General features: G+C 41.6%; 1 protein-coding gene across 1 annotated transcript in view; it reads right to left on the reverse strand.

The window, feature by feature from the left end:
• ESYT3 (extended synaptotagmin 3) overlaps positions 1 to 24,826 on the reverse strand; it is a 57,778-nt gene that overhangs the window by 15,814 nt on the left and 17,138 nt on the right. Inside the window, exons 5-11 of the mRNA XM_005279906.4 lie at positions 16,666 to 16,732; positions 15,501 to 15,590; positions 12,060 to 12,115; positions 8,400 to 8,520; positions 6,546 to 6,707; positions 3,606 to 3,688; positions 50 to 98 (exon numbers count right to left, since the gene is read on the reverse strand). Of these exons, the coding sequence (XP_005279963.2) occupies positions 50 to 98; positions 3,606 to 3,688; positions 6,546 to 6,707; positions 8,400 to 8,520; positions 12,060 to 12,115; positions 15,501 to 15,590; positions 16,666 to 16,732 (628 nt within the window). The remainder of the gene's footprint in view (positions 1 to 49; positions 99 to 3,605; positions 3,689 to 6,545; positions 6,708 to 8,399; positions 8,521 to 12,059; positions 12,116 to 15,500; positions 15,591 to 16,665; positions 16,733 to 24,826) is intronic.

Genomic DNA, 24,826 nt, shown 5'->3' on the forward strand with positions numbered 1-24,826 from the left:
TGTGCAAGGTCCATAGTATAACATTTGGAAACAGACCATAAACTTTTACCTCATCAACAATTGTGTCATTCATTACATCAGCAAGGCTTATAAGTAAGCTGCAAGACAAAAAGAGAACATGTCACAATATTCATTACTACATTGAATGTTTTAGTGAACAGCAGATTATAATTAATGGACAAGAGATGAATATTTCACCAAACGGATCTATAATGGAATCCATGTCTAGAACAAAAGCTACACGTTACCCTCAGCATGTGTTACTGAACATGTTTGGCTTTTATGAATCTTCTCCATGTGGAAATGCTTATATAAATCACACATCTGAAGGGACCTTTGAAATGTACCACTCAAGTGTCCCTCATTTTAGGAATCACTTTTAGTGCTCAGAGTTATTTGCATCACAATAAAAAATAACCACAACAACCACATTTAAAAAAAAAAAAAAAAAAAAAAAAAAAAAGAGGAGGTTTAGAGACAATTATTTGGACTAAAGGAATTAATCCCTCAATGTTAAGTTTCCTGCATGAATAAATTTGTGCATCCCTCAGTAGTAATAATTGGGCCTACAAATATACTCTAATTGTGAGCTCAACTTTAAGTGAAAGTTGATAAAATGTCACTATAACAAATGTTGATGGGAAAATGGGAGACAGACTGAATTATTACAAACGAAGGCCTATTTATAGAATTCAAGGACTCTTAAGATCATACCTGGTAAACAAGAAAAGTGTGGAACTGGAAGTCGCCACCATCTTTTTCTTTCTCCTCCAGCACCATAGGTGCCGACTCCATGGGTGCTGCGGGGCTGGAGCACCCATGGGGAAAAATTAGCAGGTGCTCCGCACCCACAGGTGGGCAAGCTCCCCTAGCCCCGCCTCCTGTCCCCCTCTCACTCCTGAGCACACTGCATCCCGCTACCCCTCCCGCCCCCCAGCGCTTCCCGCCCGCCGCCTAACAGCTGTTTGGCAGCACTTAGGACTTTACAGGAGGGAGGGGGAGGAATAGAGAAGCGGCGCGCTCAAGGGAGGAGGTGGAGAAGAGGTGGGGACTTTGGGGAAGGGGGTGGAATTGGAGCAGAGCGAGGACTGTTCAGGGGTGGTGGGGGGGGGGAGAAAAAAAATCAAGCACCCACGAGGCAGAGGGGAAGTTGGCACCTATGTCCAGCACCCTCAGGTGCATAGAGTGTTCACCAGTTTCCATGATTTATTTTGGTCTTTTGCTGGACTGTTCAGGCCTTTGAGTGTCATGTTGATGGATTTGGCTTCTCTCTCTCTCTGTTGTTCTGCATATGTTTCTCTAGGTTCCCCTCTTTCTAGGTGATTTCCATATCATTTGCAGTGGAAGTAGTGTTTATGGCATCCTTAAAGCGTGTCCTGAATACATCCAGTGTTGTCTTTTTACCATATTTGATGCCTTGGATTGGGTTGCAACATCAGAAATTCTAAGTAGAACAAGAAACTCTTGCCAACGGACTCTGAAGATCTTCTGCAAGCATTTACTTTGGAATGAGTTGGTCATCTTATCAATTTCTGTTGGAGATTTTCATTGCTCTGCTCCATAAAGGAGGACAAACAGGACTCTGGCATTAAAAAATAATTTTTGTATCAGTGCCAATCATGCTACTTTCAAGCTTTTGGAAGCGTTATTTGCCCCTTTGGATATTTGTTGCTTGCACATCTCACTTCCTAGGTAGGTAAGATGACTGATTAATTCTAGTGTTTCCTTCATCCATTCTATGGCTACTTTGGGGACATTGAGAGCCATCTATTTTGTCTTACCATTGTTGACAAAACTGGAAATCAGTGAACCAAAACTGGTGTGTCAGAAATTAGGCCTAATTGGCAGACAAAATAATGAGGGGATGTGCTATTCCACATCACCACTCCCTTTTAGGGGAAAATTAGCAGAAGAGAAAGTTACCTGCTAGCAACCACTGCAGCAAGTTCTACCATCAGAGCTGCCACCCCCAGTGTCTCCTGGGACCCCAGGATTTTTCCATAACACAGTTGGGCCCTCGTCCTGATCCAAAGAGATGTGCTGATACAGACCATGCAAGAGAGAGGAGCCCAGATGACATTGCCACCTCCGCTGGCTCTGGCTAAATACCAACCACCATCCGAGGCTGTCTCTCGGTCTGTCAGTGACACACACTGTTCTATTCCTTCCCCACCTTATTTCTTCTCTCTTATCTCACTCCTTTTTCCTCCTGTCTCAGGACAGTCTGGCTTAGCTGGCCACGACTATATTTTGCAACACTGCTGTAAACCTGTGACCAGAAAGCCAGCTAATGGCAATGTCCTAAACAGTCTGATGCACATTTGCAAGGTCTCAGACTGGCTAATAAAAGGATCATGTGCCTTGCCTGTGTTTCTCCAGCAGTGAGAAAGTCAACACCAGAGACAAAAAGAGGTGTCTTCTCTTTGATATTCCCCACCACCACCACGTGTATGTGTGCATGCGTGACCCTTTTTTTGCCTTCTAGGAAATGGGATCTGGCTTTAAACAGCAGTAACGGCTCCAGCCCATGTCAACTAACTTGCTCTTTCTCCTAAAAGGACAGATATTTTTAATTTTGTCAGGTGTGTGTGGGGGGTGGAGGGAGGAGAGAGGGGCTGGTGGTGGTGTTTCTCTACAAACTATTGAGAGAGAGCACACACACACACACACACACACACACACACACACGGGATGTTTAAAAAACCCTTAGCTAAATACTTCCCATTTCAAGTGCTTTAATGATTTTTCCTTCTCAGGATCTTCAATAAAAGGTTAAAAAGAATTTTAATGGTGTTTGCACCATGGTTGTAAGCAGGCTAACGTCTGTATACTAAACCCCAAACCTTGTTTCATGTTGGACAGGGACAGGCTCATGTTAAGATAGTTAACTCTTTGGGCCTATTCATTCCATCAAAATTAATACAAACACTTTATTTTGGGTCTTGGTCGCATCCCATTTTTGGGTGGTGGCAAATTGCGTAGTATGTTTTGAAGTACATAAATGTAAAGCACCTCTTCTTAAGAAGCCAGCTCTGATATACTGTACTTAGGTAGGTGGAATTTGGTGGTTCTTAGTTATCTTCTGCAAAGCTTCCCCTAATGCGCTGCTATCTAAGAATGCCATGTTGACAATCCTGTCCATCCACAGGACAGGTACAGCTCATGAAGTAGCAATGCAAGTTTGACCTTCAGTCCTGGCTTGCAGAGCTCAGGCTTCTGCTAATTTCAGAATCTTAGTCTCTTCTAGGAAGGCCAAAAAAGAGTGCCAACTGCAGTGGTTGTTTTTATGACCAGGACCCCTCTCTATTAAGAACCTGACTGAGAGCATCACATTAGTTTCACATACATCAGTGATCGGACAGCATCCAAATGTAGGTACTTCATCATGAATAGTCTGGGATGGATTAGAACTAGAAACCTAGAGGAGGAAGGCTCCACCCCCCAACGTTATTTTACAAGAAGCCACGATGTTTCTCATAAGGTTTACATCTCACTGAGCAACCACCACTGACCTATCTATGCCTTTATTATTACAGGGGATTGCTTTTGAAAGACTGATCATACCCGTACTATTGAAAAGAGAAATAGGAAATTATGTGCATCACCTGCCCAGAAAGTCATCTTTATCTGGATCTTCATCATACAAGTCCACTTCTAAGTCCTGACCAGGCACTTCATGAACAACAAACTGCAGGGGCGGGGGGGTGGGGAGAAGAGGAAGAGAGAAAGTCATAGGATTTACAGACAGACAAATATTCACAGGCCACATCAAAAGCCTCAGGCTAGTGACAAGAGTGCAGTACTTCCCAGGGTACATTGAGGAAATATATATGCTAATGCAGGGTCAGCATAAGCATGATGTGTTTGCATCTTGTCTAAAATCCACATACATAGATCAGCTTGAAAACTGATATGTCAATTCGGGGGCCAGGGTCAAGTTTGCAGGGCAAACATCTGCTCATTTGATTAAGGGGTTCCGAAGATACTAGTTAACTTGTCAGTTCAGTTGGTAACATAAAAATAGTCTATCAGTTCCAATACAATTAGGCAAGGGGAAAAAAACCCACACCCACAGAATCATAGAAATGTAGGGCTGGAAGGGGACTTGAGAAATCAGCAAGACCAACCCCATGCACTGAGACAGGACCAAGTAAACCTAAAGCATTCCTGACAGGTGTTTGCCTAAGATATTCTTTAAAATCTCCAGCGATTTGGATTCCACAACCTCCCTTTGAAACCTATCCCAGAGCTCAACTACCCTTATTCGTTAGAAAGTTTTTCCCTTTCTAAAAATATCTCCCTTGCTGCAGATTAAACCCATTGCTTCTTATCCTACCTTCAGTGAACACCAAGAAGAACCGATCCTCATCCTCTTTGTAACAGACCTTAACAAATTTGAAGATGATTATCAGGTTTCCCTCCTCCCCCCGGTCATCTTTTCTAAAGACTCAACATGCCCAGTTTTTTTAACCTTTCCTCATAGGTCAGGTTTTCTAAACCTTTTATTATTTTTGTTGCTCTCCTATGACTCTCTCCAATTTGTCCACATCTTTTTTAAAGTGTGGTGCCCAGATTTGGACACAGTACTACAGCTGAGGCCTCACCAGTGCTAGGTAGAGCAGGACAATTACCTCCCAGGTCTTACATACAACACTCTTGTTAATACATTCCAGAATATTAGGCTTTCACAACTAGCACGTTGATTTATTCAATTTGAGATCTACTATAATCCCTAGATCCTTTTCTACAGGACTGTTGTCCAACCAGTTATTCTCCATTTTGTAGTTATGCATTTGATTTTTCCTGTCTAGGGGAAGAAATTCAATAAACACAAGTGGAAAGTACATCTTGTTGATTACAGACCAATTCTCCAATTTGTCAAGTTTATTTTGTATTCCTATCCTGTCCTCCAAAGTGCTTACAACCCCTCCCAGCTTGGTGTCACCTACAGATTTTATAAACACAATATCCACATCATTGTCCAAGTGATTAATGAAAATATTGGTTATACCAGACCCAGGCCTGACCTCCGCAGGACCCCACTAGATATCAATGGCTTGCTCTCATACTGGGAGGGCATAACTACTCTGAGTACCATTTTTCAACCAGTTGTGCACCCACTTTGTAGTAATTTAATGTAGACCACATTTCCCTAGTTTGCTTAGAAAAATGTCATATGGGACTGTGTCAAAAGCCTTTCTAAAAATCAAGATATAAATCACATTTACTGCTTCCCCTTATCCAATAGGCCAAAAGGTCAAAGAAGGAAACTTGGTTTGGCATGGTTTGTTCTTGACAAATCCATACTGGCTATTCCTTGCAAGACTATCATCATCATCATCATCTATGTTCTTAGAAACTGATTGTCTAATAATTTGTTCCAGTATCTTTCCGGGTATCAAAGTTAGGCTGACTGGTCTATAATACCCTGGATCCTCTTAGTACCGGTCTTTAAAAAGGGATATAACGTTTGCCCTTCTCCAGTCCTCTGGGACCTCCCCAGTCCTCCATGAATTCTCAAAGATAATTGAGAATGGTTCCCAGATTGCTTCAGCTAGTTCATTAAGTACCCTAGGATGAATTTCTTCAGGCCCTGCCCACTTGAATACATCTATTTTATCAAGCTAGCCAAAATAGGGAAAGAATATGGTAGACTTCCATTCCACCTCTCTCATTGATAATATTAATTGTATTGAGTATGTGGTTACCACTAACCTTTTTAGTGAAGAGAAACAAAATGAGCATTAAGCACCTCAGCATTCTTGAGGTCATCGGTTATTAGCTCTCCTTCCCTGCTAAATAGAGGGCCTACACTTTCTTTTGTCTTTCTCTTGCTCCTAACATATTAATAAAACCTCTTACTGCCTTTTGCGGCCCTGGCTAGCTGTAACCCATTTTGTGCCTTAGCCTCTCTCATTTCGTTCCTACCTACTTGTGCTACTCTTTGTACTCAGCTTTAGCAATTTGTCCATATTTCCAATTTTTTGTAGGATTCCTTTTCAATTTTCAGGTCATTAAAGAGCTCCTGATGGAGCCATGTATTGGGCTCTTACTATTCTTGCTGTGAAGTAAAGACATCAGGACAGTCTGCAGTTGGGCCTTTAATTCTGTCCCTTGAGAAACTGCCAGCTCTCCTGAACTCCTTTTCCCCTTAGATTTTCTTCCAGGGGACCTTACCTACCCTTACCAGACTTCGGAGTCTGTTAAAGTCTGATTTTTATGAAGTCCAGTGTCCTTATTTTGCTGCCCTCACTCCTTCCTTGCCTTAGGATTATGAAATCTATCACTTCATGATCACGCTCACTGAAATTGCCTTCCATCTTTAGATTCGCTTCCCATTCCTCCCTGTTGGTTAGAATCAAGGCTAAAATGGCTGTCCCCTTGCTTACTTTCTCTACTTCTGGAAAAAAAAAAAAATGTTGTCTCCAATACCTTCCAAGCACTTATTGAAGGACAGACGAAAAAGTGCCCAAACCAAGTATAATCCACATATACAGACAAACATTACAACTTCATATGGTTAGAAAGATGAATAGATTCTATACCTCAGACATTTCGTTCCAGATGGGATTAAGATTTCGTTGAATGGTCTTGCTTCGGAACTGCGCCAAGCCAACTCGAAGAATAGCATAAGGGTCAGACTTCCCCCGGAAGTGGTCTTTCTGGACAAGGTTTTCAGCTTCTAGTAGATGAACTCTGACTACTCCCTGAACAAAACAAGCATCACAGATCAACATGAAAACACAAGCCTCTTGAGAATTTCAATACATTGCCTCTTAAAATAGCTATTTCAGGTGTTGGTTCCAATTATCATTTAAGCAAGGCTGCCGTGGTATTTTGATGCAGAACATTCTACATAACAGATTAAAAATGTTTCCTGTTTTACATGTGTAATTTCATTTACCTAGAGAGCAGTTTCTACTGAGGCACAGTCTAACGTAGGCTATCTTCATATGGTTATAATTGGGCAGGAAAGATCTCCGGTTGACACTACACTATACACACAATTGTAAATAAGGACCTGATCCTGCAAGGTGCTGAGCTCCTGAGTTCCCATTGGCTTCATAGGGAACTGAGCATGCTCAGACCTCTTCGGAAGTGCTCCTCTCCCACAGGGCCAGAGCCTGGAAGGACAAAGAAATAGCATCCACTGGAAAGGCATGATGGTATGATATTTTTGATCAGTTGTCGCAGAGGTGGCCATTCAACTTCCATTTGGTGCTTTATTGTAGGTGGAAAACAGCCACCTATCCATTTTCCCCTCACTTTCCCAATATCTAGAATATTTATAGTATATTCAAGAGAGATTTGCATTTGACAATGTTTTGGATGAATTTTTGTAATTTATTTTATTTCATAAAAAGGTTTGTGATTTTATGCCTTCCTACCTGTTATTTAAGCTCTTTCATTATTAATGAAAGAATTGCTGGGTTAGCGTACAAATCAAGCACAAACTGAAGATTTAGCATATTCCTTCATTAACGCAAAGCTTTCATTTGGTAAGGGAGATCACTGATTAATCTCTTAAACAAGTCTTATTTACTGTATATACAGGATATACAAAGACCAAGAGGAACATCTGGCCAATTTATGCTTTTGTACCTTAAAACTACTGGGGATACTCTAGGAATCTCAGAACAGGACTACGTAGAACATGGGTAGTCTATTTTTTGTCAAGGTCCAAATTTCTTGGTCAAAGGTATAGTCAAGGTCCATCTTCCAGAGAAGAAAATAAAGAACCTCAACAATAATGATTATAAGACATGAGGACAGTCTGCAGTACTGTAAATGAAAAGATTTCAGGATCTGTTCAAAAGCATCTGGCAGTCCAGATTTGGCCAACAGTCCACCTATTGACTACCCCCGACGTAGAAGAGATTGCTGCAATATAACTCAGTGTGGGGTCAGAGATTAAGAGTACCTAGACACCATTGTGATGGGTGCACTAGAAATACTCAAGATAGGCAAATACCTCTATCAACTACTACTGTCACAGCATTCAGTATCCAGCATCTTTAGCACCATTTGCTCAGATTTCTCCTACACACATTTGAGATGACTTCATTCAAATTTAATAGACATGAATGGGAGAGAAATATTGGTTGGTATTATACATGGTATGAGCAGGCTTTCCCCTAAAGTTGGGGCACTGCACCACAGTTCAGTATTGCAGTAACTGGTGTTTTCAATCTGAACAGATACCCGCTATCATGCTTCAACCAGTTTTGGTAGGTGGACAATGTCAACTGGGGTCATGTCAACAATCCTAGTTCCCACAGTTTAGAGGTTGATGAGTTGTGTGCACAGCAGGTTAATGCATCCCCCCCGGTCTTAGCATACAGCATATTCAGCTGATTGTGTGTCAATATATTACGTCATCCAGCTCAGGAAACACTCACATATGGGATAGGGAATCGTAGGTGGGAAATTTTCATGTTCTTCTTCAGTGGAATTGTGATTCTGTTTGGTAACACCAGCCGGGCAGCAATCAGGTCTTGGATTATCGTGTCTGACATTAAACTGAAGGGAAAATTTAAACAAACAAAAAAGAAAACACAAAAGAAGTCAGGATTTCAATTACAACAAAAGACATTGCAAATGTGATCATTCTGCCTTCTCCACGCCTTGAAAGAGAATGCCTTCAACTCTCAAAAGGAGGAAAGAACCAAGATTTCAGTCCTAATTTGTGATCTTGCTCATCCATCTGTGCACATGCAAGGGCACAAAATTTATGTTTACACATGCATAACTGAGTTGGATGTGCAAATCCAGAACTGTGCATACAAGTGGCTATTTGAATGTACAACTGCAGTGCGGCGCATCCAAATCTTGCAGTTACAAAAGCTGGCTGGAAATTTGACCTTAGAAGTCTAAATAATAAACAAGTGGATACAAAAGATGAGGCAGGATGAGATGGGAACAAGAGGGTTCAAATCCGGGGTCTCTTTTGCACCACTTTGGGAATACACATGTTCATAGTGTTTCCACAACTTTGAGTTATCCAAATAAAATACTCCAAACAAACACTTCACATCAGCATAAAATGACAATTTCTGACCTTGGATCCATGCATGAGGCCATGGGTGACTTTAGTTAGAGCCTCCTTGTATAGAATTTGATCCCCAGCTTATCCTTATGTTGAAAGTTGTTGGATTGACAACCCTGGAGACCGAAGCCCTCCATGTATTCCCAGAATAAGCACTGCATGTACAGTAATATGAGCTTCTCCCACCTTTCCCCACCAGCTTGCCTTAATCTATACCCTCTTGGAATAGCCACCTTTAGGAAATTCAACTTCCATTCACCCCTTAGCTTCTCTACTAAGACTGCCAAGAAAGAGAATCAGTTGCAAGGTTGTTTTTTGTGATGCAGACAAATTATTGGAGCCTTGACCCCCAATACTGCCCTTTCTTAAGCCAGATTTATTGAAGAAAAAAAGTAAACACTACTGTAAATAGGAAGCCGAAGCCAGACAAGTTAAAAAACAAACAAAAACACAAATAGGTGAATGATTAACCAATGGAACAATCTACAATATCTCCTCCAAGCACTCTGGTCTTTATACATTATAAAGAATTAAAAACAAAAAGGCACAAACTCCTTCTCCCCCCCCCCCCTCCTCTGTGTCACCTTTTAAAAATAAATGGTTTCAGGGAGATCATGTGATCTTTATTGAGCACAAAGATCCTTTGCATCCCATCAAGTCACAGGAGCCGCAGACTCAAGGAGCAGCAATTGTTCATTTAATGTGCAAGTCTCTAGGAATAAACGACTTTGCTGTAATTAATCATCAGAGCTGAATTTGCTGGGTTTCGTTATACATTAAGAACGGATGTCTGGAAACAGAAGCCAGAAAAATTCAAATGGGAAATAAGGCCCAAATTTTTAACAGTGAGGGTGATAACCCATTGGAACAAAACTATCCAGGGAAATGGTGGTGTCTCTATGTTGTGAGGTCTTCACATCACAACTGGATGCCTTTCTGGAAGATATGCTTTAGCCACAGTCATTGGGTTCAGTATAGGGGTCACAGGGTGAAGTTTAATAGCCTGTGATATACAGGTTAGACTGGAATGATCTGGCCTTAAACCCTATGGAATCTATGAAATGCAGTAAAAAAAATCAATGCTTTTTTTTTTTTAATCTTTCAGTTCTAGCTTCATACTTGGCCCTCTATTGCTGTATTTGCAGAACAGGCATTTGACCTACCTCCGCATAGCCAGAAGTGTGTAGGAAACATACATTTTAGTGCTCTCCACTTACTAATGGTGAATGAAGTGCTTTCAATGAACAGCTATTTGGCATGAGCAAGTCTGTACCTACAGGGCAGGATACCATTAAGGGGGAAAACACTAACAAACAAACAGAACAAAACACACCACCGTCACTCCCTCCCCACCTCATCTCATTGCTAAGTAAAAAGTGCTAGCAAAACCAGGAATATGCTGGATAAGGCTGTTCCATGATCAGGTCACAGTACACAGTTTGACCAGAACAGAAGGCTGAAATCCCATGCCCTGCCCAGTACAAATGCAGAGCTCACAGACGGTCTGATGACAGGACAGGGATTTCCTGCCCAACCCCCCCCCGAATCAACAGAAAGGTTATGAAATCATGTGAATTTTGGCATGGACCTGAATCCAACTTCGTGTCGCTTTTAACAAGTAAATGACTAGGCAGGATTTCATATTTCTTTACTCTTCCCCATAAATCAGAGTCATTTAAAGGAAGAGTTCTGGTTCAACCAGTCTTTCAGCGTGTTTCACATCCAGGCGTGTTTGTTCATAAGGCTTTCATGATCAGCAGAGTTTTTTCTATATTTAAGCCACTATAAAGGGAAGTAGGAAGGAGTGAAGCAGTCAGGCTCCAGCATTTTGCAGCGAGCCAAAATGAATTGTTGCTTGTAAGTGTGCAGCATGTGCAGCCCTTTCCTGCAAGGTTTTAAGAGAATTTGCATCGGAAAGAAAAAAGAGATTCGTTCCCAAGTTAAAAAGGACATCTCCGCCCAGGGCAAACTCCAGGGCATACAGCTGCTCTGGCCTCAAAGGGAGCACTCTGCCACCGTACATCAAAAGGCTTGGATACCTTTACTCACGTTGAGTAGCAGCACAATCCCATTTGATTCAGTGGAGTAAGCAGCTACTCAACATGCACAAGAGAGTGTCTGCATGTGGTCCTAAGTCCGTTTCAGCAGGAGGAGGAGGAGATAGAAAAGCAGCCCCAAAAAATCATTTTTAGTTTAAAAATAATGGACTTGCGAGTAACCAATTGGTAGGTTACTTTTCCTTTCCATGTGACTTGAACAGTTTTCTGCTTAAGCTGACAAAACTCTGAAGCGGGAAATGCATCTTTGTTCCTGATGAACAGCTTGAAAATCCAGAGTAGTGGAGCCAAATAGAGAGATATGCACATTCACTGTGAAACTTAAATATAAACAATCAACCCAATACCGCCCGCATTTGGAAAGGGCTGGGACAACTTTGTGTTTCTTTTGGGAATCTGAGGAGTTGATAACCTGTTGTGGGAAAAGCAGGGGAATTTCTGCCATTTGGGATTTTGTGGTTGATTTAAAAATAGATTCCATGATTAATAAAACTACAATATAGAGTACACAAAGCCCAGGATAGTTTGCTTATATTTGTGTACCTCAAAATAAATACAGTGTGCAAATCCCTTAACTCTGGATATCGGTCATTATAAACTATCAATGCAAAATAATATTTGCAGGTGTGGAAAGGAAGGCCAGCTTTGTAATTGTAGCCCTTGTTATGGCCTCAGTGTCTTTTGTGACTTTTCACAGGAGATTTGGCTAGCCATAATACTTCCTTCATGAGCCTCAAACGTGATGAAATGGTAGAAAAGCAATAGAGCTTTGAGTTCAGATTTTGCAGATTGTTCTGCTACTATTGTTATGGACAACAGTATAAAGCCTTAAGATACATAGTTCTTGAAAATCCTTTGGCTCAGTTTCTAGAGAAAGGGGTTCATTTCTATACGATTCCCCCTCCCATCCCGCCTCTTTCTTAATAAATAAAAGAAGAAGAGAAGTGAACGCTCACCTAATTCCTGGGGCATCTAGGAGGTTGGTCAGGCCTGCCCAGTTGACTTCCAAGTACTACAGTAAGCAGGAAAAGAAAAAACCCAAACTGAACCGTATTAATGAATTTGCAACAAGTGATTAATGAGCCTAAAAAACACAAGACATATCCAGCTAAAGAAAACAAACTGAATTATGTTTACACCTAAAAAACAATGGCTGAGAATGAGACATTTCCTCCTTTATTTGAACTGCCAAGACCTGGCGTCAGGGTTTCTTTGGGCCTTATCCCCCAAAGACTTAGGAACATAGGAATTGCCATCTTGTATCGGAGCAGCAGACTGGTCAGTCCAGTGTTCCATCTGAGAGCAGCCATTACCAAATGCTTCACACAAAGGTGTAAGCAATCCTGTAGTGGAAAACTGTGAGGTGATCCACGCATCGGGGAAGTGCCTTCCTAATTACCTCATGCACTGAAGCACAAGGGTGTATAGTCCATCCAAACGTGTGTGGTGTTTACATTTCTAATCACACATGGAAGAGTTTGCTACAGAGCCATGTGATACATTAATTGATCACCTTCTGACTTTCCATAGGACATGTTCCAACAAATACCCCAGCAACTTCAGAGAGCCATCATTAAAAAAAAACAAAACAAACAAACAAACAAACACACACCACCCTCAAGATGTCAGAGTATGGTTTCCTCTTTCTGTGCCCCAAAGTTATTCTGCCCTGCAACAGTAACAGTTTTTCTATACATTAAAAAAAAAAAAAAAAAAAAAAGGTCACAGCTTTAAAATCCACTATTTCATGGCTCTGCTGAGTCAGAAATGTAGATAGCTAGGAAGAGCTGTTTTAGTAGGACCAGATCCAACTAAGGCAATGGGCTTTACATGCAGAGGGATTTAGCTGAGTTACCCTGGAAATATGGCCCAATGTTTTTAAAGATGCTCAGTAATTATTTTAGCAGTGCCTTAAATATATATGCGGCAGCTACAGAACACGCAATTGGGCAGCGTGGCATAAATGTTTTATGCGAGTCATCCCAGATGAGCACCGATTACTTATAAGTGGTGAAGCCATAGTGAGTCATGTGACCATCTCAAACTCATCCTGATAAAGTCACACTACTACACCCAATCATCATCACGGACTCCATCCCCACAGATTAACTAGGCATCACGGCCATCAGCCAGGCATCCTCAACTGGCTTGTGTCTGCTCCTATCCTGAAAGGAGCTATCATGGACTTCGCACACTTCCTTTGCTAGATGCTTACTAAGGAATCAAGTGGGTCTCTCCTCTCCCCCCCGTCCCCCACACCCTGGAGAACACCTCAGTTTGAGGCCATTCTCCAACTGCACCATGCCATTTAGTTCAGCTTGAACAAGAGATGTGTTCAGAAAGCACATTCGTGGGTGGCTAGAGTGACCCAGCAACGTCACATATGAGCTGAAGTGCTAAAAGGAACTCAGACAAACACTCAATCCAGAGTAGCAAGACTCAATAACTCTCTGGAACGGCCTTAGAAAACAGGTTTTACAGTGAGTCCATGGAGTTTCACGGATCCTCATACAAGCTCAGACTAGACCAGAGCAGCTGGTTTTGTTTGAGACGTGACTAAGTTCTTCTCCCTTATATGGAATACAGCAAAAGATTTACAGGTATTTGAACTGAACGTTTGCAGTTCATCCTCAATAACTGCTGCTACCTTCTCCCATAAATGTGACATTTATCATCATGTCCCTGTGCTGTACAACTAACTTTTCTGATAGAGTTTGGAATCTATTTGAAATGTTCAAGTCTAGCACTGCCTACATGTCATGCAGTCCAACTTACCTTCCACTGCCTTGTTCTCACACACACCCCTCCTCTACCACCTTCCTTTGCACCTTTCCTTTGTTTGAAGCAAAACCCCCAGAGCCAGAACACTCCATTTTTAACTTTGCATTTTACTAGTCTATGGAGGTTTCCTCGATTAAGCCTCTACTCCAAGGGCAAGATCGATCCCCAGCTCATGTAAACGGTGTAGCTCCACTAACTTCAGTTTACACCAGCTGAGGATCTTGCCCTGAAAACTAAGTTCTTTGAGGCAATGACCTCATGTATGCACTAATCCAGTTGATTAATGCAAGGATCTTTAGTAATACAGGGCTTTTCAGCAGAAGAGTGGATTTCATTTTTGCTTCACGCTACTGCTCAATGGGATTTCCCTCCCGCCTATGCACCACTTATGCCTCTCATTGGATTTTGTTTTGCCTTCAGTCTTGCCATTGGCAATACATCCAACACCATTTTTGTCTTACTGAACTGTTGCCAAAGTTACTCAGCACCCAGGACCAGCAGCCGCCATCTCATGCAAGTAGTAGATTGCTGAGGCTAATCATTTCTTAGTTATGTACCATATTGGTTGTATTGCCTGAAATATTTTAATGTTGGTAAAATATACTGGTGTCTTGGTATACCCTCTCCAGCAACATGGCCAACCTATACAGTCACTTATGGATTTAGCATAGTATCCGCTTTAGTTTGTGACTACAACAGAGGCACACACAGTAGCAAAAATTTCTTCAAATCCACTCCCCAGAGGCCAATAATCAGCTCCACATCTAGCTGCCTCCCCACAGCTATGTTCTTCTAAGCCTATAGCTGAGACCACTGGATAATCCCATGGTATGTACCATGAATCCTTATAATCCAAAAATACATAGTGATCAAAATTCTGCTGTTGCAACCATTCAGCACACTGAATTCAGTGGTGTTGTGTGGGAGTAGCAGGAGAATGTTGTCTAGTCTTGTACTGTGCTACAGTCACTAGGAACTTAAAGTATCTTCATTGTAGCTAATGCCAACCAAAGGGCAATGCTTCATGGAAAGATTTATAAGTGTGACCCACATATTATGTGTGTTTGGTCTCTAATTTCCTTTACACTCAAGCAAAAAAAAATAAAAAAAAAATAAAAAAAAAGTGAGCCATGCTATAAGCGGTCACTAGGAAGAGAAAGTGGGATTTAATTCACAGCAGGTGGCATTCACAAGGTTACACAATTAGGCCTTCAATGCAAGGCTAACACAGACTGGCACCTAAGATGGCTGCATTTATTAACTGTATTAATAATCTGTCAATAGTCCGTCCATATGCCTTTTATTGCAAGACCATCTACCACAGTCACTAGGGAGTCTGTGCATTCATAGAAGCTAAAAAGACTAACTTGTGCATTTTGTTCTCCTACAGTGTTGTATGCCAAGGACATCCTTCATTATCTAGATCTCTAAAAAGAGTAACATTCTTATTTTAAGCACATTATTGTTCAAAATTCTATTTTAAGTATTACATAGTAGGCAGGGAAGTAACCAAGCTATTGCAGATGGATATTTAAAAGGCAGATTGGCCCTCACTGTCACAGGAGCAAAGATCAAGGGTCAATCAGGCTGCGGAATGGAATTCACTACAGACTTACCGGTTTTTGAATAAAAAACATTGTCATGGCTCCAAAGAAAGGCACGTCTGTGATGAGAGGTTCCAGTATCACCCGTAATGTTCCACGTAACTGTGAAGAGAACAGAGGAGGGAAACATTAGTTTGAAGGTAACGGTCAGGATGAACTTGAACTGCTGCCTCATTTAGAGAGATGCGTGGTCAAAGCACACAAATAGGACATAGAACTCTGGAGTTCTAGGCCCTAACATCAAGACTCCATATCATAGAATACACTTCTTCTCAAAACCCATTCTCTATCGCCAGGGTCCTCCTACCCTCTCATCTGAGCAACGAATTCAGAGAGCATTTCTCTTCTCTAACTTCAGTGGTAAGCTTGGACTGGAACAACATCTTAGTTTGTAACGAGTTATGTTAAGAGGTAATCCAAAGTGAAACGCTTTTCACCGGCATTTAAAAAACACAAACGTCAAAACATTTCTAACCCTCTTAGGTGCTTTTGAAAAATGTATCCAAGTGACTTCGGACCCCAAGCCCCATTTTCAGAAGTGATTGAAACTCAGGCTCCCAAGCGTTTAAGTCACTTCTGAACATGGGGCTTGGGTGCTTTTGAGAATTTTACCCCTTAGATTTTATAGAATCTTGTTTCCACAAAGTTGAAATTTGGAGCCTAAATGGATTTAAATCTACCCCAGTAATACTGGGTTTAACTATATGTGCGCACCACTTCCCTTTACTGGAGAGAATCAGCACTTCTCCCCTGCATGTCTGAGATCACATACTGCTAATGGCAAAAGCAGAGATTTTTCAAACAGATCAAAGGGAGTTGCTACGCTCCTTTGAAAATCCCAGCCTCAGTGTAACTCAAGTAGCATAGGGTCTACTCTTATAGACTGAGGTTCAATCTTCTCTCTCCACAGTCACTGTGAAGTTCCAAGAGGTTTACTATCATCTTTCTATTTGATTGTGTTTTTTGTCTGCAAATCTCAAAGTGCTTTCCAAAGGAGGCATTTTACACATGGGGAAACAGAGCCACAAGGCAGTGAAGCGACTTGTCCAAGATCACCCAGCAGCAGCAACAGAAATAAAACCCAGGACTCCTGACCCCCAGTCTCATGCCCCAGCTACAGGGCCATGCTGCCTCAATATAAAATACAGCATCAAATGAACATCTGCATTATACCCACCTGTATTCCTTTCACTCCTCCTTTAAACTTTGATACTTCCATGTGAATCTCGCAGTCCCCTATATAACTGAGAGAAAGTTCTCACATTATTCCAGCATTTGCAATACCCACACTCGAACAAAATGGAGCTGTAAAGAATATAAGGGAAATGAGCATATCAACCCTAACATGATATTGCAGAACTGGATGAGTGTTATGGGGGTCCAAGGGAGTAAAGAAATAGCCTGGTGCTCTCACAACCACTACTCAGACTCTGATCCTGCACCAGAAGCCATGAGAGCAGACTCCTCTGCCCATGCAGAATCCCACTGAAGTCACAATCACAGCCTGATACACTATTTCACCTCTCTTGGCTCATGTCGCACCTTTCATTTCATCACAGCAGGCTGGGCCAGAGATGCCAAATACAGGGGCAAAAAAACCTAAAAAATAACCCAGTGGTCTTGAGGCTGAGCCGTAGGACAGACAATAGGTCAATTATTGGGGAGTTACCATTGAGAGTATCAGACCCAGAATAAAATTAATTTGGAGTACAACAATTTTGGAAGTTGAGAATAACCTGAAAATAAATTATTTTTAATACTGTTCACTGTAAGACTACAACTTCTTGATTTTTAAATCATGGCGGCCATATTATTTTTATATTACACACACAAATAAATAACCCCCCCCCACACACACACACATATATACTCCTCTGGGGTGTGTGTGTGTGTGTGTGTGTGTGTGTGTGTGTAAGTCCCTTCGGCAAATTCGCAAGATACTACAGGCTCTAGATAAAGAATATTTTTTGGATTTATAAACCTACAAGACAAAAGCACACAGCCAATTTAAATCCTGATGAAATCTGAAAAGTGAACCAAACAAAATTCCGTGCAATGTATTTATCTGGGGGAAGGAGGATTTTGGGGGGAGGGGGGGGGAGGGAAGGGGAGGAGAGAGAGAAAAACATTTCCAGATTAAGAAGTTTCCACTATAAAAATTGAAAGCTCGAATGTTGTAACATTGCAATTGTGTGTGTCACCTTACAAGGTATACTGAAAATTAATACTGGTTCATCTTGAGTGATTGTCACATTACCAGAAAACTAAGTATTTTAATTTTTTTTTTTTAAAGTGATGCATTTCTACAAATATCAATCTTTGGGCTCTATTTTGCAATCCTTACTCAGGCAGAGCTCCCACTGACTTCACAAGGAGTTGTCTGACTAAAGAGCCCAGAGGAAGCCAGAAGCAGGCCCCTGAGTTTGTTTATTGCAAACTAGGAATTTAAAGGCAGCTGTCACTAGTATGTGATGCAGATGACACTGCTTTGGTTTATAAAAATCCTTGTCTTTCTGCAGAATCAGAAACTCTTCCAAACAGTCATTAATGCCTTTTATTTCTAGCAACCACTTAGCTACAGAACTATGTTTAATGTTCTCACAGAATATTCTTTCCTGACAGAAATTTGTCTGACAAAAGTTCTAGGGTGAAATATTCAGCACAATCTGTACCATCAGATTTTTATCATCGTTTAGGCTGTTCTAAATCAATATTATGTAGGAACTGCCACACCAAGTTAGAACAGAGGTCCACCTCACCTACTGCCCTGTCTTGGACAACGGCCAGTACCATATGCTTCAGAGGACAGTGCAACAAACTCCACTATAGAGCATTATGGCATGTCTTGCCCAAATAGGGAGTTTCTTCCCAATCTCCCTCAAAGGTTGGTTAATGGCCTGACGCAGGAGGGTTGATAGCCCTCCAAAAAACCCTATTTTTAATCTTATCCATTTGAATGTCTAATTCGGTCTCAAATCTTGGTCTAATAGCTTGGGGGGTAATGAGGGCTATTGGTTAATTATGTGTTGTTAAAAGAACAATTCTCTGCCTATTGAATAGGACAGCACAAGGATAAATTGCTTTTGTTGGGATACTACTGTTATTCACAGGCTATGAATAATGGTAGCATCACACTGGGAAACTAAAAAGGGATGCATGACAGACTGGCAATATCCTGAACATACCTTATGGAATTAAGGTAATTCAATGAAGTGTAAAACCCTAACTCAGTAAGGTTTAATTAATACCTTCAGGGTACATTGTGTATGTATTAAAAATGGAATTGTGTATGTCGGGTTGTGGCATTGTATGCATCTTCTTTAGTAAGGAGGAAGTTCATTAGCATCCATCCTCCCTATCAATCTTTAAAGCCATCACCCTCAGAGATTCACATATATTACTTCAAACTGGATTCTCCAAAGACCAACAGACAAAGAAAAGACTTTTGGTTAAATAGCCTAAGTTTAAACTGGCTCAGGACCTTCTGATCCAGCAAACAAACAATCAGGTCCATGGAGGGCCCCAATCCTTAGGGAAGGATTGGAAGGACTAGGCTTACTGAGGCTTCATAAGAGTGTGTGCTTCTTCTGAGCTGAAGCTTGATGAACTTGTAACTGCAAAGAAACCCCTCTGGTGGGGAGATGCGTGGTAGCCTTATTAGCACACGTGTAGGTTCTTTTATTGTTTTAATAAGTCTTCTCTGTAATGCTTTTTACCTTAAGAATAAAAAGTAGGCTTACTTAGAAAGAATGGTATGGAAACTTATAGCTGTAACAATCACTCCATTATCAGTCCTTGAAGTGAAACAAGAAGGTAGATTCTCTGTAACCTGAAGTCTTTAAATCATGGTTTGAGGATTTCAGTAACTCAGCCAGATGTTAGGGGGGGGGAGATCTATTAAAGGAGTGGGTGGGGAAGGTTCTGTGGCTTGCAGTGTGCAGGTGGTCAGACTAGATGATCATAATGCTCCTTTCTGGCCTTCAAGTCTATGAGCAAGGTTTGTTTAGGCAGACTGCCTTTGCTGGGAAATACACAGTGAAGGCAAGGAACTGTACAGTCTGGACATATTGTGGTCAGAAGGCAACGAGATGTGTCTCCATCCAAGAGAGGCTACAGCTGGGGAGCTGGAACCCTAAGACTGGGTACCCTTGTTGAACCATTAAGGGGAAATATAGGAGCAGCTGCCCTGAACTGGAAAAGGCTAGTTTTAAGATATTCTATCGGTGGGCTTTTCACTTCAGGAGATAAAGAAGAATTAAACACCATTGGGTGTTCAGGTGAAAGCACATCCTCCTTAGTAGAGTTTGTCAAAAAAATTGTGAATTACCAAATCTTTTGCAAGGAAGTCTTTTCACCCAGTCTAGGAGCTGGTTTAGTCTTTCAAAAAGGTCTACATTTCACCATAAAAATTTCAATACATTTTTCATGAAAATCTGCATTTTTCTAGCCGCTCTATTCCCTACAATCCATCAATTGCACTACGTAGAAATGAAGCAGCAGCCCATGCCAGCTCTAAAGAGGATTCATTTATTGTACCTAAGCTTCACCTCTTACTATTCGTTCGTCACTCACTGGAACTACAGTTTGGTCAGTGTCGCTCTATAGTTTACAGGGTGTATTTCCTGTCTGCATACACGTGCAGCTCTTCCTGTGTTTTGGAGGAGTTAAGTCTATGTCATATCCTGCTTGGTGTCAAAACTGGTTTGTTCAGTTAGTAACAGATTATGTATTTGCTCGCTATGGTTTTAGGCTTTAGGCATTAGCTGAACAGCCATGTGCTCTTACTGCTTTGATCCCCATCCTACCTCTCCCAAGCCTTGTCTACTCTTTTGCTTGACCTGTCATGTGTGAGAAACAAGACTGGAAGCTCTTCAAGGTAGTGGTTTATCCATACTGTGCTGCAAAAAAAATAAATAAAATGCTTTCTCGAGTTCCTTTTAAATTCTTATGTGAACATTGTGTCTATTGATGGGTACTGTGGGGGGGGGGGGGGGGGGGGAAAAACCACCCAAAAGACACCACTCATCTCTTCCAGCATTCAGATAGGTGTATGATAAATACAACAAGTGCAGTGAACCTACAACCCAGTGGCTGCAGAAGACTGAATCACAAGCAGGTTTGTGAACAAGAGAACCCATAGAATAATTTCCCTTCTGATTACATCACAGAAGAGTTTAATGCAACCAAGGACTCTACAGCCTTTGCTAGAGGATTACAAGGTCTTCAACATTCTTTCCATGTAAATATCCTTCCTCTCAGAGAAGGACTTTGCACTTCTATAAACACCTGTCATCTGAGACTTGTAAGTGCTTTACAAACACTATTTAAATCTTTCAATTTTGGATGGCAGGTGGGTGAGCTTGTATTAATATATTTGACACCAGAGAAACTAGTGGAGAGGCAGGGCTATTTGACCAAAAACTCATGAGGAGTCTGAAATGGGAGCCAGACTGGCTCCTACTATCATGCTCTAACCCAGGGGTTCTCAACCTTTTTCCTCTTTCTGAGCCCCTCCTTCCCCTCCCTCCTGCCCCCAACGTGCTATAAAAATTCCACAGCCAATCTGTGCAACAACTATTTTTCTGCATATAAAAGCCAGGGCTAGCATTAGAGGGTAGCAAGCAGGTCAATTGCCCAGGCCTCATGAAGATAAGTTGCTCAGGCTTCAGCACTGGGTGGCAGGGCATCAGGCCCTGCGCTTCAGCCCCATGCGATATGGAAGGCTCCCTTGGGTGAGCATATCCTAAATAGCCTTGAGCAGAAAGTTTGTGTCTACACATCAAACACACACATCCACGGCAGCAAGGTTCAGAGGCCAGGTCAACTGAGGAAGCCCGCACTGCGGGGCTAAAAACAGCAGTGTATATGTGTGAGACTGGGTTCCAGCCAGCACAGAGACCCTCCCTTCCTTGTTGGGTTTGAAAGTCTGGGCTTGATCTCAAGCCCAAACATCTACATGCTATCTTTTACTCCATGTCAATTGACCTGGGCTCAGACCCGCTGCTGTGTAGACATACCCTTGGGCAAGCTTCTAAAAGAAGAATTTGGTTTCTTAAGTGGTGCCACAACATCACTCAGTATATTACTCACAGAGGGCGCACACACACACACACACACACACTCTCCAGCAAAGCAATAAACACTTTTAAAGAAGGCTTTCTATAACTCTGCTATTGAGATCAACAAAGTATCCTTGGAGAGACTGGTTGCTATTCTGGAAGGCTGTATTCTTCTTGCAAAGAGATGAAGTAGCCAGATGTACTGTAGCAACTAAGATACACATTACATTTTTCCTCTAAACTGAGCTATGACACGCGTGAGAGGGTTTTAAAGAGGAAACAGCTATAAAATAGGCAAATAGCAAACAAACAATCCAGGAAGTTTCACTGGAAAGATATTACTATAGCGTCAAACTAGATTAGCAGAATAGAAAGCAATCAAGTTCCATGACATTACTCCTGATGGGAAACACCAATTTCTAATGCACTGTGTTTCTAATGGGTACAGTCAATAGTTACAGTTTTTCAGCATCTTAAAACAACTGAAGGATTATCCTGAAGCAAAGCAGCTGTAGGATGTAAAGTGGCTGCACTTGAAAAGTTCCTTTTGTTTTGAAAGATTTTAATCAGTTTGGAGAATACTGATGGAACCAGTAACCTCTCTGAAATTGAAAGATGCTTTAATTTGGTCTTTTGTTTATGCCAATTAACTGCCACACACAGTGGCCCAATAGAAGATAAAAATTTAACTCCGTGTTTTGGGAGCCAAGGTGGGTTCCCCCCTGTTATTGGACATTGTCAGGTGCTCCCTGGAAGAAGTTTGGTTTCTGCAGGTGGTCAGAAGATGCAGACTCCTCCCTAAACGTAGTTTGAAAGTTCTATTATTTTGCAATGAACAAATAGGATCTATACATCTGACCTTTGAACTGGATAAATGATAGAAAATACAAAAACACTTTGAATTACATACAAAGAGCTGAGAGCAAGCAGTTTTTTTTTTAAACTTAATGTTTCTTCTTCATTGCTTGAGCTGTTCTAAGATTGACCACAGCTTAAAGTATTTTAAGACTTGCTTTGACATTTTAATCTGAACGTTTAGGAAGTGTGGGTTGATGGGAAGAGCAGGGTATTGGGAAAGAGGACCTTTGGGTTCCATTCCTGACTCTGCCAAAGATTTCATGCATGACCTGTAGGCAAGTCACAAGTTCTGTGCCTCAGTTTCTCCATCTGGAAAAAGGGCTGTATTTATGTCTCAAGAACATGAGCGATACTAATTCATTATTTCTTTCCAAATGCTTTGTGATACTCTGATGCTATGTAAATGCAAGCTATTATTAACAGACTTAATTTGAGCAACATTTCTCAAGCATCTGTTGTTTCCTTTGGTAATTATGAGTAATATAGAGACCAGAAATGTAGTTACGGGTCACACTTGTAGTCTGCTGAGCACACACGAGTCAGAGTTTTCTTTCTTAAAGGTAAACCACCACAAAGTGATGCTTATTATAAAGTTTAATAAGAGGTGGAAGCAACAGCTAAGACAAGAAGTCCTTCCCCACCCAGGCTAGGAGTCAGGAAACTGCTTCCACTGCCAGTGATTGTTGAGGGACTCTGGCCAAGGCAGTCTCTGTACCCTAGCTGCCCCTGTGTGTAAAATGGGGACAATAATCCTACTTCACAGGCATGCTGTGCAGCCAAAATTCATTAGCTTTTACAGGATGCTTCAAGATCTTTGGATGCTACCTAGACACAAAGCATCTTACATAACCGATGACAGGGCCAGAGCAATAATTCAGAGAAAAGGAATGAGGTCACTGGATAATGGCTTCCTGCAGCTAAAGTTAATAAAATGCCAAGATAAAGGAGTCATGTTTATTTTTAAATTTGGAGTCACTCATTCTTTAACTACCCCATTAATAACGCTGCTATTAGGCCAAGTGACTGATAACGGTCCAGTACTGAGACCTGAAAAGAGTTCCCAAAGCCTTGTCCCAAGTCTGCATGGGCATAAGGGTCCACACACTTACCCTTTCAAGGGCCTGGGTTTGAAGTCTAGAGCAAATAGATGGACAGCAAAATGTATCATTTCTGATCAGTCATTTGTGGATGGACTCTGAACCCAGAACTAGAGGGGGAGGGATATCAGACTACCAGAGCATTACCTACAGACTGATACCCTTTTATTAGTAACCTCTTCGGACTGCCGAAGTCTTAATTTTATTTCACCTTCTATTATAAATGTGATAGAATTGTTTAGAATAAACGTCGTCATATGTACTGAGTGTCATTGACCAAAAGGAAATGACGTGAGAGGAAAGTAATTTAACTGGAGAAAAGCAGCCATAGGGAATTACCACTAACGAGCAATGGCCAGCTGAACAAATATAAATTCAATTCTGAATATTAAGCACATGAGTTTTACGCATGTATCAATCTGAAGGGCACTTCCTCTGCTAGGGACACAGTATCATGTGCACGGACATCTTGCCTCCACAACTACAAGGAGTGCTAGAGTTAAGGCCAAGTTCCATCTCCCTCTCAGTCTCTATTTCTATTTGGAATAGAATTCCTTTGAGGAAGAATTCTCCCCACACACCATCGAGTTTGAAGGAAGTTTGAGTGACACTGGTTCAGTTGCTTGAGATACGTGAACAGGAAAAATCAGACACCAACACACTTCACCATGACATGCACACGTGTTCTGACTAGAACTCTCTCTCTCTCTCTCTCGGAGTCATGCAGTCAAGACTGAAGCTAGAACCTTCCAACATTTGGATTATTTTCCAGTTCTGAGAGGGGGCCAGGGTCTGCAAGCAGAGGAACTGGTGCAGTTTCACTGAATAAGAGGTTCCCGGCTATGAAAAGGCCAGCCAGAGCAGACTCTACTCCACTACATGTTGAAATGGTGTTCTATGGCAGTCTCTCCACGGCACTAGCTTGGGTACAGGGAGGGATATGGCCAGGGATCTGTCACTACCTGGACCAACTGATTAACACCTCCTCACCCAGAGATGGGAAGCTCCGGGGTTACGGATGCTACTATAGTTCAGAGGAGAGGCATATGTGAGAGGGCAGAAGCTATCACTGAAGGACAGAGACCGCTCTGACCACTTTCTCCAAGCAAACAGAATTTGTCGGCTTACAAGCACAGCTAAATCCTAAATCTCAAAACAGACCCAATAGTTGCATATTTTTAAATTAAATTTAAATTAATGGAGATATCCCATCTCCTAGAACTGGAAGGGACCTTGAAAGGTCATCGAGTCCAGCCCCCTGCCTTCACTAGCAGGACCAAGTACTGATTTTGCCCCAGATCCCCAAGTGGCCCCCTCAAGGATT

This window comes from Chrysemys picta, chromosome 11 (genome assembly GCF_011386835.1).
Source record: "Chrysemys picta bellii isolate R12L10 chromosome 11, ASM1138683v2, whole genome shotgun sequence".
Lineage (NCBI taxonomy): Eukaryota > Metazoa > Chordata > Testudines > Emydidae > Chrysemys > Chrysemys picta.